The 15,654-nt window shown below is 41.8% G+C and overlaps 2 protein-coding genes across 2 annotated transcripts; both read left to right on the top strand.

Moving 5' to 3' along the window:
* The first annotated feature begins 5,840 nt into the window (after window positions 1-5,840).
* On the top strand, window positions 5,841-6,338 carry LOC149169802 (uncharacterized). Its single transcript, XM_089425346.1, has one exon. It carries the CDS (start codon window positions 5,841-5,843, stop codon window positions 6,336-6,338), a length of 498 nt encoding a protein of 165 aa, XP_089281472.1.
* A 788-nt stretch (window positions 6,339-7,126) lies between these two features.
* LOC149169803 (uncharacterized) lies at window positions 7,127-9,464 on the top strand. Its single transcript, XM_089425347.1, has 2 exons — window positions 7,127-8,360; window positions 9,331-9,464. The coding sequence occupies exons 1-2, from the start codon at window positions 7,127-7,129 to the stop codon at window positions 9,462-9,464; spliced, it is 1,368 nt and encodes a 455-aa protein (XP_089281473.1).
* The last annotated feature ends 6,190 nt before the right edge of the window (window positions 9,465-15,654 follow it).

A 15,654-nucleotide genomic window follows, 5' to 3' on the forward strand; every position in this document is an offset into this window, starting at 1 on the left:
TGGCCTATATTATGTACTTTCTTTCTCATTTTCATGGTTGGACTCTTGAGGGAGAAGCTCTTATTGTATTACTCACTGTATCTTTGCAATTTTTGGCAAAGGAAGACCAGGGTTTTGCAGTCCTTTTTGGGATTCTTGTGGTCACATGTATTGATGGTGTGTTTCTCTTTGTACTTGTAAGTGTGTTATGTGAATCATTTCCTTACTTTTCCTTCTGCAAATTAGGCAAATGAAGTGTTAAAGTAGAATTCATGACTGTCATGCTCTGCTTTTAAGTTTGCTTAATATCAATGTTTTCAACTGTTTAAGGGGAATTCAAGGTTATTGCTTGCTCTCCTTAGCTCCTCACCGGTCATTCTCATCCATCCACCTCTATCAAAGGCATCAATACTGTTTCCTACCTCGCCCCAAAGAACCCCTTGCGAAAACTGTGTCCAATCCCCGCACCTAAAATTGCCATTTCCCCAATTTTCCACAAAAAACCCTAAAAATCCCAAATCAACCCTTTTGATCAGTTTACTAGCCTAAAATTAGTGTTACCCTATTGGTTATCTTGCCCATTGAAGATCTTTATCGAGATAGACCGGAGAGAGCCCTCTCCTGCCCCGTAGGGCTAGCTACGAGGCTAAGTGGTTTGATGTTGCCTTGAGGTTTACCTTTCTCATCTTGAGGTGAAATTTCAAGCGCTAACAGACTGAATTCCCTATCCCCTTAACCCCAAAGCCATAATCCCTTAATTCTTACACTCATAAATCATAACACATTAACCCCTTTATCCATTAAACCCTAAGCCACTAAACCTTTAACCCCTAGCCCTTAACATAGAATTCTCAAACCCCCTAAGCCCTAACCCCGTATCCTCTTAAACCCTAACCCTTGACCCCAAAACCCCCTAACTCCTAACCCCTTAAATCAATAACACCCAAATTCGATAACCCTTAAGAACTTAACCCCTAAATCCCCTGACCCCTAAGCCCTTGGTGCTTAACCCTTAAACCCTGAATCCATTAACCACTATGCCATTAATCTATAACCCCTAAACGCCCATACCTCAACCCCCTAACCCTAAGCCCCCTAATCCCTAACCCTTTACCCTTAACCCATAACTCCTAAACCCCCTAACTCCTAGAACCCTTAAGTCTTTCTCCTAAACCATAGGTGTTCTAACACTAATATTCTTGGTCGTATTAGGTTTTTGTTTTCTAACCCCTCCATATACAACCTCCAAGCACTAATAGGGTCTAAGGAAAAGAGCCACAAGGTCACCAAATCTGATCTGCATTTTATGGATTGTCACATTTCCTCCAAATATACTCCACATATTTACTTCCAAAGGGAAACAATATGGTCTTATAATGTCCACAAATGCATATAAGTTCATAAGAATAAAGTAAGTTTCATCTCCATGCATGACCCAAACATAATTCATGTCCACTCAAAATAAAAAAGAGGATATAAGGATGTCCCTTTAGTTGTCATCATCCTTTAACACTGGTCCATTCTCTTACCAATTGTATGGGTAACAGTCCCATACATGTCTACAATATTTCCCAAAGGTTTTGTCCACAACATGGTCAAAACAACATCCAAATTCCCTTAGTTAGCTCCAAGTATATTTGAAACTAACGCAAGCGGTCCTCAACTACATGAATGGTGTAATCTTCAAGCTATCCATATCTAGTTTCATCCCCTTTTGACCTTGTTTTTCGTGCCTTCAATACAATGTTGACCAAGGTCATCTTACAATTGGATCTCCCTTTAGCATTTGGTGAGAATACTGCCTCGTTCTTTAGGAATGACTTGCATCTCAACATAATTACACTAATACTCTCAACATATGTGGGGCTACAAGATACGTTAAGAGGAGAAAACCGGTCAAACTCAACCTTATTGTCAAAAATATGTCAAACATATATAAAAAAATTAAATAGTCTACACATGTAATTGTTATAGTGTTGGATGGTTTTGGATTAACTCCAACATTTTATTTCCCCACCTCCATGGTAGCTTTTCATTCCATTAATTTTTCAACAAATGCTTTCAAATTTCAAAATTCCTTATTTTTTCTCTCAAATTCTGTTATGTATCATGCAATTGAAATGATTGGGAACCCTAACAAATTATAATAAGGGGATTAGGGGCTTCCTCATCACAACCCATAAACCCTAGTACATTTAAGCCCTTAGCCTAGGGGGCCTAAGGGTGTAGTTTTTGGGGCATTGGGACCAAATTTTGGGTTTCATAACATTAGGATAAGTTGAATGGTATGACTAAAAAGGTGGGAGGGGTATCTTGTTGTGTATTGAATGGGGCAAGGGGAAGTCCAAGCATTGTTTAGTAAGAGTTGTAATCCCAGCATTAGAGAATGCGAAGGTGACTTAGGACCTAATGTCATATGGGCTAAGAGGCCAAGAGGGAAAGCAACGAGATAAATTGATATGGTAAACCCTAATAGTGGTGATAAGGGGACTAGGGGCCCCATTATCACAACCCATAAGCCCTTAACCCATAACCACTAAATTCCCTATTCTATTAACCCCCGAGCCATAATATCTTAACCCATACACTCATAGCTCATAACCCATTAACCCTTTGATCCATTACACCTTAAGCCATTGACCCCTAACCTAAAAATCATGAACCCCCTAGGCCCTAACCCCTTATCCTCTTAACCTGTGATGCTTAACCCCTAACCCCCACTAGTACATATGGGTGGAAAATATGACATTGTACTCTGATAGTTCAGTGACATTGTCAGATTTTACTTGCAAATATTTTATGTATTTCTTTTTAAAAATGCCCTGACATTTGTCAAATACTTGACAAGCACAATTATTGTCAGACATCCGAGGATATGTTAGTTGGATACCCAATGATAATTTTGTTCATTAGATATGCGACGACAATTGAATGTTCATCATATATCCAACGTTTCACCAGGTCACTTATTTATCTATTAGAATACCAATGTTTGAAAAAGTCAAAACTTTTCCAGTTGGATAATGTCTCTCTGGTTAACAACCATTGAAATTCCAATGAAATGGCTATTTTTTTGTCATAATACAATTTTTTTTTTTGTTTACAAATAGTTAGACACTATTCAAGTTTATTTTTTAAGACAATCATCAATGAAATTTTGGTAAGGAAAAATGTCACATGGCATTCCTCCAAGAGGATAGGGAGATGTGAGATCTACATTGGACGCTTTGGGTGATTGTGTTCCCTTGTTTCATCCATGTTTATCATCCTTAAACCCTCCAAGAATTTAGAATTACTCAAAAGAGAATTTCAATATCTAAAGTTTGAACACGCCAAAAATGAATTTGTTTCCAACCCATTCTTTTACAGGCTAACATCACGCATTATTGAGTGCACCCATCATGCTTCCTATAGGATGGTACCTTAGTATTAACACCATAAAAAACATGAAGGAAACCTATGTACTAAGGCATGGTTGGACCAACATATAGCACGACAATTTTCATCTCAATTTGGCAATGACATAACGTAAATTGAATTCTTCCCACTACTGACATTTGTCTTGGCATTCCTAGATAACAAACAAAACATCCTCACATGCTAGCTAAATAATAGTGAGAAAAGGAGTTGCACTCAGAAATGCATTGAGTAGGGAAGCAATAGAGAAATCAACTAAGAGTCTTCAAATGAATGTAGGGAACTTTGAGGCATATTGTAAGAGCATTGTCCTTAACATTGTATTGGCATTCATCAATTTGTGTCACTATGACATTAGGATATATTGTAACTGCAGTGCATATAGAAACTAGGGCCAACAAGTTTCTCATGATCCATGAAGCTACCAATGACTAGGTCCGAGGCATTAACATTTAGTTAATGCTTGTTATGGTTGATAACATACCCCAACATCTTATAGTTGACCCATACACGAAACCTAAGGTCAGTATGTGATTGAAAATAATGTTGATTAGGGTTAGGGTTTTATATAATTAAGAGACTTGGTCAAAACCCTAGATGTGGTTGTCCACATTGGAGAAACAACTTGCATTTCATCACTAACTTGCACCACCCTTACAATGAATATACACATCGTAATGGAGTACGCATGATTTTCAAGGGTTAATACTGTCTGCCAAACTGAGGTAGTGCTACATGCCTAAAATATTCACTTTATCTGTGGCTTTTGGCCCTTTATTAGGGAAAATATTCTAAGCAGTTCAAATCCAACATTAATAGATACCTAGGTCTTTTATAATGGTCTAATAATAATACATTATTGTGGCCTAGTATAGTCCTGCGCATTTTGCAAAGAAGTTAAAATTTGAAGGAATTATGTTGCGGTTTCATTTGTCTCTAAAGAATCTGATTCATAGACCTGTGGCATCTAAGGCTTTCATCTAGTGAACCTTTCATCCTTCCAAAGCTACAACAACGTAACTCAGATCCGTGGTAGGGAAGTGATATGGGTTTCCAGTTTGATATGAAGTTAATAACTTTGATCCGAGGTTTACAACATTGATCTAAAGCCTTTTGTCTCTAAGGTAAATACCCCTGATACAGGGTTAATTGTTGATGAAAATTGAACTCATTTGATGTTGATCCATGGTCTATGTAGAAATTCCTTACATATTCAAATTTCTTATGTAATTTTCTAAAACAAAAGACGTGAATCTACTCTACTCATCAACGAAAACAATTAATTGGTTGAGAAATCACAACATAAACATGAGACAAGATTCAATCACATATTCTCAGAGATTTATCTAAGGGGAAAGCTTGCTACTCAAAACAACTTCCTATCTGTATATTACATTATGTCAGAAAAATAGCGAAGAAATACAATGCTTGTTCAATCCTGAACAATCTCTGCATAAGTATATTCTATTTCACTGCCTCACAAACTGAATCTGGCCAATAATTAGCCAATTTTGCTGCTTTCCAAGGTCCTATTTCCTTGCGTTGTTTCCTTGGAAATTAGCCAATATTAATTAGGGAAATTCCCAATTAGAATTGTGCAATCCTTGTAGGCCATTGTTTGACTGCATGCACCACTTGTACAACTCAAAAAATTATATAATTGATAGTACACTACCCTTGAACTCCAATATCAACTGGGTAACTTGAATTTCATGCATGCATGAGTTAATTATGTTAATTATGCTGATTTTTTGAGGGTTGTTACAGTTACTGTAGACAGACGTCTCTGTTCCAGCGCCACGCTCTGTTTACCCTGTCGTTTCCGTTCGCACACCCGTCGCTTTCAGTTATAGACCTCTGGCTGGAATATGGGGGACAATATGGAGGTTGAAGCGGTGGATTATTCCGAGGAGCCTTTCCCGGATCGCGTTATTTTTGGAAACCCTAGCTTCTCCCGCACTCTGCCGCTTGACTCCGCTATTTCGCTGTCTGTCCCGGAACCGCCTTTGTCCTCGCCTGTCGTCTCCTTTCCTCGGCATTGCTCGGCTCCCCCACCCTCTGGGTCGCATTCTGTGGATTCTCCGGGCTTCGAAGTCCCTCCTCTATCACCGGGCACCCTCCACATCTTATCCTCGCACACACCCCCCTCGCCCTCTTTTGACCCTCATTCATCTTTCTTCACTGTTCCCTCTGTTGACATCCCGGTTACCGCAGCAGCCCATCAACCCCCCTGCTCGGGAGCTCGACCATCTGGCTGTTTCGAGACCCCTGCGGTTAAGGTTAGACCGGCAAAACAAAACCCTCTGGAAGGCGTCCCAAACCCTCTGGTGGACCACCCATCGGCTCCTCGCACCAGCAAAAGGAAGACTAAGTGCATCAAGGTGACCTCAAATGATATCACCATCAGATTTGGCTAGACCTCTGCTATTGGTGAATTTGATATCATGGCATGCACGGTGCTGGTTGGACATGTCCATGGACGAGCGTATTCAGCCAATAGGCTGTCTCAGTGGGTTAAGGAGATTTGGGGAGGGTTACTGAAGGAGCTACCAGAGGTTCATGTTTTGCCCAGGGGTTGGTTCTCCCTGCATTTTTCAAAGGAAAACTACACGGATTTGGTACTGGCCAGGTACTGGCACATTGAGATGGCCCCGGTCCTTCTCAAATGGTGGAGCCCTTTATTCGACCCTGAACGTGAACAAATTGGGGTAGGTCCGCTTTGGGTGCGCTTGCCAGGGCTTCCACTACAGTTCTGGAGTGAGGAGGTTTTTATCAGGATTGGCAATGCTCTGGGCACATACTTAGATCATGACCGTACCTTTGTGGAGTCCAAAAACAGAACCCTCGCACACATTTTGGTCCACTTGGATACCCGTGAGGGCTTGGAGGAAAAGATTACTCTACAGTGGGGGAAGTACATCAGAGTCCAGATCTTGGATTAAGAAGGGGTGCCATTTTGCTGCAGACGATGTCACAAGGTAGGGCATCTCTTCAAAGAATTCCCTCTCAATCGGAGAACAGAGGACTCACCTAAAATCATGCCTGCACCTTCCAGGGTAAATTCTCCGGTCGGTTCGCGCCCCTCGCCCTCGGGTCCAGCACCAGCGGTTATCTCTCCAATCTCAAAGACAGTGGACAGAGGAACCAGACAGTCTTCGCCACCGATGACCAGGGCCCGCTCTGCCGCGGAAGCCACGATTGCTTCGGGTACCTCTCTGAACCCTCCTCTCTCATCATTTGATTTTACCTCTTATATGGTAGCCTCACCGATTCAGACTTCAATGGCTCAATGTATCATGTCTACCCCTCCGCTCATTGTCACTACCGCCCCCTCATTGTCCGCTCCTTCCACATCCACTGTATCACCGTCATCCTCAGGGTTGTCACCCCCTCACCAATATTTCCTTCGCTCCAGGTCCCACACCAAGGAACTCCCGGTCCATCAGACTGGTCTAGGTCTTATGATGCCTGGCGCCATCCCCCTATCATCCAGGGGTAGGAAGTCAGATCTCTCCAAGGCAATCAGGAGGGCTGGGGCGGAGGTCGCTTCTGGTCGCCAATCCACTATTGATGGGGTCCTTAGAGCAGGACATACCCCGCGCGGTGTCCCTCCATGAAGTGCTTGTCTTTTAATTGCAGGGGTTTGGCTAGTGCCTCTAAGAAACTAGCCTTGAGGAGACTCATCGAGACCGAACCGATTGACATTATTTTACTTCAAGAAACTCTGGGTATGGCTGATCAAATCTCCCATACTCTTCAATCTATGATCCCGAGCTGGACATTTGTTGCCCTAGATGCTGCTGGGAGGTCTGGGGGTCTGGCTATAGGATACAACCCTCGAACAATTCGGGTTGATGCTTCTTGGGGGGGATCGGGATACTTGGGACTGGATATTTTCTCTGCTGATCTTGGTATGATTCTTAGGATTGTGAATGTGTATGGACCCTGTCATCAAAGGGAACAATTTTGGCAGCGTCTACTAAACCTCTCCCTTTTAGACTCTGATCATACTATTATCGGAGGGGATCTAAATTTTTCTCTGGGGTTCAGAGAATCATGGGGGTCTGTGGCTCAAATTGATGCTATCACTGACCATATGACTAATCTGCTGGAACAGACCGATTTTATAGATGTCCCCATGCAAAAACTGCTACCCACCTGGAGGAACAAAAGGGTGGGTGATGCAGCACTGGCTCGTAGACTTGACAGATTCTTAATGAAAGGACCTCTCTTACAGCAGCTGCATCACTACAAACAATGGGTGGGTACGGGGGGTGTATCGGACCACTCACCCATTTATCTGGAAATCCAGGGGCCTTTCAAAAAGCCAAAAGCCCCATTCAAATTCAACCATGTCTGGCTGAGTGACCCTACTTACATCAAGATGGTTTCTGACTTCTGGAATGCAAACCCTATTAACCGAGCAGAGTCCTTCGCAAAAGGGTTTTGCAACAATCTCTCTGAGATTAAACACCTCTCTATTAAATGGGCCAGGGAGAAACATTCACGGGAAACCTCACAGCTCACTAATATTGAAGCTGAGTTGAGCACTTTACTTGATGATCGAAGTTTGGGATTCATTTCTGCAGAGGAAAAGATCCGACTGATTGAGCTTGAAAATCAGAAGGCCAACATCCTAAAGGAGCGCGAGGAATCCCAGAGGCTGAGGAGTAGAGCTATATGGTTAAAAGTTGGGGATGATAATACGAGGTTCTTTCAAAACTATGCCAAGGGACGAAAGGTATCTAACACCATTTGGAATCTTCCTATGCCTGAGGGAGGCTATGCCGATACCTTCAATAAGCTAGCCCACCTTGGTACTTCACATTTCAGGAACCTTTACAAATGTCCCCGCGAAGCAAATCTTCCTGATATTATAAATGTGGCGGGACACTTTCCAAGGTTTGTCAATGAGGATGAAGCAGAAGAGCTCTTCGCACCAGTCAACTCTGGTGAACTCGAAGGCACGTTAAAATGGTTCAAAAAAGATAAGAGCCCAGGCCCAGATGGATGGACCATTGAATTCTACCTGGCATTTTATGAGCTGCTGGGGCAGGACCTATTGAAAGTAGTGGAGGAGAGCAGAATTTCGGGTTCCCTATACCATGCCATCAACTCAACCTTCATCGCCCTCATACCAAAGTCTGATGCCCCATCCTCTTTTGATGATTATAGGCCTATTTCCTTATGCAACTGCCTATATAAGATTATTTCAAAGATAATCGCAAATCGACTCAGGCCGATCCTCTCCAGACATATTGCTCCTCAACAATTCGCCTTCCTCGAATCTAGACAGATCCACGAAGCCATTGGTTCGGCACAGGAAGCCATCCACTCCATCTGGACCAAGCATCTAAAAAGCATCATTCTCAAGATTGACTTATCCAAAGCTTTTGACCGGGTCAGCTGGCTTTATATTAAGATGTTGCTGATTCATTTGGGCTTCCCTCACAATTACATCACTTGGATCATGGCCTGCATCACCACACCCTCCTTCAGTGTCCTCATCAATGGCTCGGCCTCACACTTCTTTCACTCTGAAAGGGGGCTAAGGCAGGGCTGCCCTTTATCCCCACTTCTATTTCTTATTGTCATGGAGGGTCTAAGTCGTTTGATTGCATCTGCCAAAAGGGATGGAGATATCTGTGGACTCAAGATCACAGAGGACTGTTTCCTCACACATCTCCTATTTGTGGATGATGTGCTTATTTTGCTTGATGGCAGCATTCGGGATTCCAGATCTTTTTCCAAGATTCTCCTTCTCTTCTCGTCCGCTACTGGAATGCTTGCCAACCAATCCAAATCCACCATAACCTTTACTCGTACCTCTGTTCATGAATCCCAATTTGCACACCAGGTCTTTCCCTACAGTATCCACCCCTTGGATAGAGGTCTCAAATATCTGGGTTATTGGCTTAAACCTACTTGCCACAGAATCGCAGATTGGGTCTGGCTGGTTACAAAACTGGAGAAGAAACTATCCATCTGGAGTCATAGATATTTATCCAGGGTGGGCAGATTGGTGCTTGTCAGGCCAGGCAGTAAATCTCCGAAGGCAGAAAAACTGATTCGTCTGATTATTCCATAGGTAGGTTATTGTTATATACATTAGGAGTGATTGTTCAGTTCATCTCCCGATGAATGTTCACATTCCTGATTTATTTATTTACAAATTCCCCCAATCATGAAGATTAGGTGTCAACATTCCCCCCCTTAATCTGAAGGGATGTTGGTGAGTCCAAGCATCATTTTGAATCGTTCAAGCTTTTCCTTTCCAAGTGCTTTGGTGAAGATGTCTGCAATTTGCTCATTTGTGGAACAATGATGGAGATGGATTGTTTTGGCCTCAACATGATGCCGAATCAGATGATATTTAGTATTGATATGCTTTGTTCGATCATGGAACTTTGGATTCTTGGCCAAATTTATTTCAGAGGTGTTATCAATCATGAGTGGTTGATTGTACTTGTTTTACCTGCAAATCTTCAAGAATTTTCCTGAGCCACACAATTTCTTTCATTGCTTCAGCTACTGCCACATATTCTGCTTCTGTTGTGGAATCTGCTGGAACTGATTATTTGCATGATCTCCAGGAGACAGCTCCTGATCCAAGACTCATAGCATATCCTGAAGTAGATACCCTAGTTTCTTTGTCTCCATCGAAGTCTGAATCAGAGTATCCAATCAAGCTGAAGTCGTCCACCTGTGTATACTTGATTCCAAGGTCTTGAGTTCCCTTCAAGTACCTTAGAACTCTTTTTGCAGCAGACCAATGTCCCTCTCAAGGCTTTTGCATGAACCTGGAGAGGATTCCAACAATAAATGAAATGTCTAGTCTGGTAGTAGTGACATAGATGAGACTTCCTACAAGCCGTCTATACTTTGTTGCATCCTCAAATTCCTTTCCTTCAATAGATGTGAGCTTTAATTTTTGTTCCATTGGAGTAGAAAGAGGATTGCACTCTGTCATGGTATCAGAGCCAGTTCTAAAAATAGTTGTAACTCCCTTCATTTTTTCTACTGTGGGCTGTACGCAGGCCTGAGCTCTGTCCTCAAACGCCTCTGTCGTTCTGTCCACTGAGCGCTGCTCTGCCTCCATTGCATTGCATTCACCTGATTACTCTGTCCTATCTGACTGTTCTGCTCTCTGACATGCTGCGACTGACATGGTAGCTACGACTGTTCGACCTGCCGGATTCTGGTGAGCTGGTTCTGTTGCAAACTCACCTCTGTCCATAATGCGCTGCCTTTCCAGCGCTGCCTCTGCTGCAAACTCATCTGCTATCCATTTCCTGTTGAATGCTCATTGGAATATTCGTGGTGAAAGAGTCCGTTGGCTTTGCAGCTAACGAAGACATCGCGGAGGGCGCTCTGGAGAGAAGCCAAGGGCGTAGAATGTTTTCCATGGAATTTTATCAAGGGAAAACTGGTCGTCTTCTCGGCCTCCTCGGTGTCCTTTTCATCATCTGATTTTTGGTTTACAACAGATACAACAAGCCTTCTATGCTTTGAACGTAGAGGAGGGTGCCCGATCCTATTGCAATTCCAGATAGGCAAGCCACCCCTCAATGTCGTTGCGGCACCAAAGCTCTCAACAGCCATTGTCTTGATCCAATCTCTGTCTATTGTCCTTCCCCTGTTGTACTTGCAATTTAAACCAGATCCAAGACCAAATTCTACCTTATTTTCCGAAACAAAAAACAAGGCCTTCAAAGCTCGGCCCCCTGCCCTTGGCTTCTCTCCAGAACGCCGCATAGTGGCAACGATCCCCATCAAGGTGTGCTCGGCACAGATTTCCCCGCTCTCCAAAAGCATCCGGGCTGCGTCCAAGTGCCCAGCGAGACCCTAAATCTCTGCACTCGCCAGCTACGATTTATTCTGCCTCCAACATTTTGGTCCTTACCAGTTTGGGCCTCCTTTTGCGGTTTCGACACATAGTCGCTGCGATTCTGGGGAGTTTCTTTGGCTTAGATTTTTGGGGTAAAATTCTGGGTATTGTGGTTTGCTCACACTAATTATTCTGTGTATTATTGGAAACGACAGTCTTTCCATCGCTAGTTGTGTATTATTGGAAACGACAGTCTTTCCATTCGCTATGCCGCTCCCCAGCGGAGCCTGCTCGGATAAGGCTTTCATTCAGTAGCTTAGAACATATGGATGCTCAGTTCAACACTGATGAAGTCTTTACCATTTCTACCTTAGAGTCCGGTAGTGGATTGTTATCTACAGGTTGTTTGGTTGCAGAATTGTGGCTCTCAGCCTTACCCGGTGGGAAGGCGCTTCTTCAACATGGGTCTTCATCCACATCCGGGTAAGATCATACTCTGGTTGGGTGTTCTTTGGCTAAGTAAGAGATTTGAAATCCTTTGAGAATGCCTTTTTGAGTGCAATTTCATTGTACATCAGTAGAAGTTTTTTTTTTTATCAGCAGAAGTTTCTTATCAGCAGAAGTTTTTTATCAGTAGAAGTTTTTTATCAGCAGAAGTTTTTTTTATCAGCAAAAGTATTTTTTACAGAATGCATTCAATCATCTCTATGGTAGGAATAGTTCTCACTGGCAAGGAGAACTATCCTGAATGGTCCCGGATGATAAAACACACCCTCATCTTCAATGAGTTATGGAAAGGAGTGTGTGTCGGAGAAGGAGACACTGACCCGGTGCAGCCTACATCAGACAAAGAGCTCGTCATGTGGGAAAATAAGAACAGAAAAGCCTATGCATTAATCACAGCATCTATAAATGAAGAGGTGAGTTGCCATATTTCATCATATTCAACTGCCTTTGAATCTTTACAAAAGCTGAAAGAACTCTATGACTCACATTCTTCACTTGAAGTTGTTCAGCTCATGATTAAACTCTTCACTCTTGAACTGAAAAATAATGATCCTCTTGCTCTTGCATCTGAAGTAAAGTTTATAATGCATGATATCAAATCCACTAAGGTTGAGCTGGATATCCCTCTTATTGCTTTTCTCAAGGCACTCTATCCTACCTACTCCAATTATCTTGAGTCTTTACAAGCAAATGGAAATCTTAAAGATATAACCTTTGACTCTCTTGTGAAAAAGTTTGCTGAAAGAGAGAAAGCCTTTGGAAAGAAGACAACCCCTGAATCTTCTGAAGAGACTGTGTGCCTTGCTCATAAAGAAAAGCATCCTGCTCAAGATTCTACAAGAGGAAGAGGTGGACGAAGAGGAAGAGGAAGATACTTTAGAGGTAGGGGGGGTAGACATTCTCAAAGATAAAAGGCAGATCTGCATTGCATTTGCTGCAAACGAAATGGATCACATGATGCTTCTACATGCAAGCTACCATGGGACAAAATTGAGCAGAAAAGAAACCAGCAGAAAGGTAAAACTGATGATACAGACAAACGTAAAGCACCTGAATCCGATCACTATATTGAGGCACAATGTAACATTGGAGTAAATGAAGATTTGTTTAATGCTTCACTTGCTTCTTCGAAAAATGATTGGTTGCTTGATTCAGGAGCAACCTGTCATATGACTCATAGAAAAGATTTTTTTTAAGATTTCACTGACAATGTTGATGGAGCAGTATACTTTGCAGATCAGTCAAAAATCAAGCCATCAGGGCTTGGCACAATCAGGCTTAAATTGCCTGGTCTTCTAGACTTTCTTCTGGATCATGTTATATATCTCCCACAGCTCAAGAGAAACTTGCTGTCCTTGGTCCACATCCGCCAGCAAGGTCACTCCATTCATATGTTTGATGGCAAGCTTGAGGTAAGAAAAGCATCTAACCACTCACTTGTCATGAGGGGAATAGAAGAAGAAAGGCTTCTCAAACTGCAATGAACCTCTGCTCATGGACAACATTTCTCATATATTTCTCATCATGAAGAAGGTACACTTCCATCAAGTTTATTATGGCATGCTAGATTTGGAAATTTAAACTATGACAGTCTCCGCTTATTGAAGAAAAATGGTGTTGCTGGTTTGCCTACAATTCCTAGGAAACATAAGCAATGTGATGCTTGCATTCTAGGAAAGCATAGCAAACAGTCTTTTCATGATTCACATTCAAGAGAACATAGGAAGCTTGAACTCATTCATTCAGATTTATGTGGTCCAATGCCTGTTCCTTCTGCAAATGGAAATAAATATATCATGACATTTATTGATGATTACACCAGAACGTGTTGGGTTTATTTATTGAAGAACAAATCTGATGCCTTTCAAACATTCAAGAATTTTCATAAATGGATTGAAAATGATGCACAATCTCATATTGGGTCTATTCGCACTGATAATGGAAAAGAATATACATCAAATGAATTTGAAAACTATCTTCGCCAACATGGGATCAAACATCAAACAACTGTGCCTTATAATCCCCAACAGAATGGTGTAGCTGAAAGAATGAATAGAACAATCTTGAATATGGTACGATCCATGATTTTCTTCAAAAATGTAAAGATAATGTTTTGGGCTGATGCTGTTCTATGTGCTGCATATATAAAGAATAGATGTCCATCTAATGCTATAAGAAACAAGACTCCTTATGAATTGTGGTATGGACATGTTCCTTCGGTAAAACATCTCAGGGTCTTTGGTTCCACCTGTTATGCTTTGATACCAAAGGTACATAGAAACAAACTTGGTCCTAGAAGTTGTAAGTGTATCTTCCTGGGGTATTCAAACACCTCCAAAGCATACCGTCTCTATGATGAAGTAAATAAAAAGTTTGTTGTATCTAGAGATGTAATTTTTCTTGAATCATCCAAATCTGACAATGTTGTTGAGCGGCAACTTGATCGCTTGGAAAGATTCGAAAAAACGAAATCATTTCAAGAGTTTGATAATCAGATTCCACATCTTGAAGGGGGGATTCCTATACGAGAACAACATGTGGAATCTTCTTCTGAAGAAAAATCTCCTATGCATGAAACTCCAACAACGGATGATGCTTTAAGTGATGTAATTGATAGAATTGGGAGACTCAATTTTGATTCAGTCCCAACTCAATCAACAGAGCAGCCTAGACCATCTCAAAAAGGTCCCCCAAAGTTGCTGACAAAGACACTTGAAAGTGTTCATCCTGATGAAATTGGAAAAACAGGAACCAGAAATTCAAATCGACAAAATGGAGGTGATGTAGATGACTCTAATTCACCTGTTGATATGGATGTTACTTATGATTGTGAATTGAACTTGTCTACAGATTTTGAACCAACTTCCTTCAAAGAAGCTGCTTCTCATGATGAATGGAAAGAAGCGATGCAAAAGGAGTATGATGCCCTCATAAAGAATGGCTCTTGGAAGCTGGTTGATCCTCCATTTGGAACCAAACCAATTGGCTGCAAGTGGGTCTACAAGAACAAGTACAAAGCTGATGGCTCACTTGACAAGCACAAAGCTAGGCTTGTGGCAAAAGGTTTTGCACAGAAGGAAGGGTTCGATTATGAGGAAACTTTTGCCCCCACAGCAAATGGGCCACCATCCGGACACTCTTTGCACTAGCAGCTCAGAACGGTTGGAAAGTCCATCAAATGGATGTAAAAACTGCATTCTTGAATGGAGATCTAAAAGAGAATGTTTTTATGTCCCAGCCTGAAGGATTTGCTTTGAAAGGACATGAACTTAAAGTATGCAAACTTGTGAAGTCCTTGTATGGCCTCAAACAAGCATCGCGAGCCTGGTATGAAAAACTAACTGAGCATCTTCTGAAACTCAACTTCAATCATTTTGATCTTGATGATGCAACTTTATTTGTCAAGAAAGTTGGCAAAACAGTTGTGTATCTTGTGGTATATGTAGATGATCTTTTAATGACAGGGGACAATGAAAGCTACATTGCATCCATAAAGAAGGATTTGGGGAAAAGTTTTGAAATGACTGATTTGGGCTATGTTCATTACTATCTTGGCATTGAAGTAACCCAACATCCAAAATCCATATTTCTTTCTCAAAAGAAATACATTGGATATTTGTTAAACAGATTTGGCTTGACAGTGCTTATCAAATCGGTCCTGTAAGCTACTTCGGTTTACTGGATGGCACTTGCATGGATTCCCAGGAATATTCTATCTCAATTGAAACAATTATGTAATAGATACCTCTGGAACGGGAATCAGGATAAAAGATTATTTGCATGGATCAGTTGGCAAAAAATTGCATTACCAAAGAAATGGGGAGGTTGGGGACTGAAAGATCTCCCCCTTTTTGCCCAAGCCTTAGCTGCCAAAATGGGATGGACATTGTTGACAGGTCAGAATCTATGGACTCACATCTCAT

The sequence above is a fragment of the Pinus tabuliformis genome, chromosome 4_2 (assembly GCF_031772625.1).
Source record: "Pinus tabuliformis cultivar Carrire ecotype Pingquan chromosome 4_2, CPIR1, whole genome shotgun sequence".
Classification (NCBI taxonomy): Eukaryota; Viridiplantae; Streptophyta; class Pinopsida; order Pinales; family Pinaceae; genus Pinus; species Pinus tabuliformis.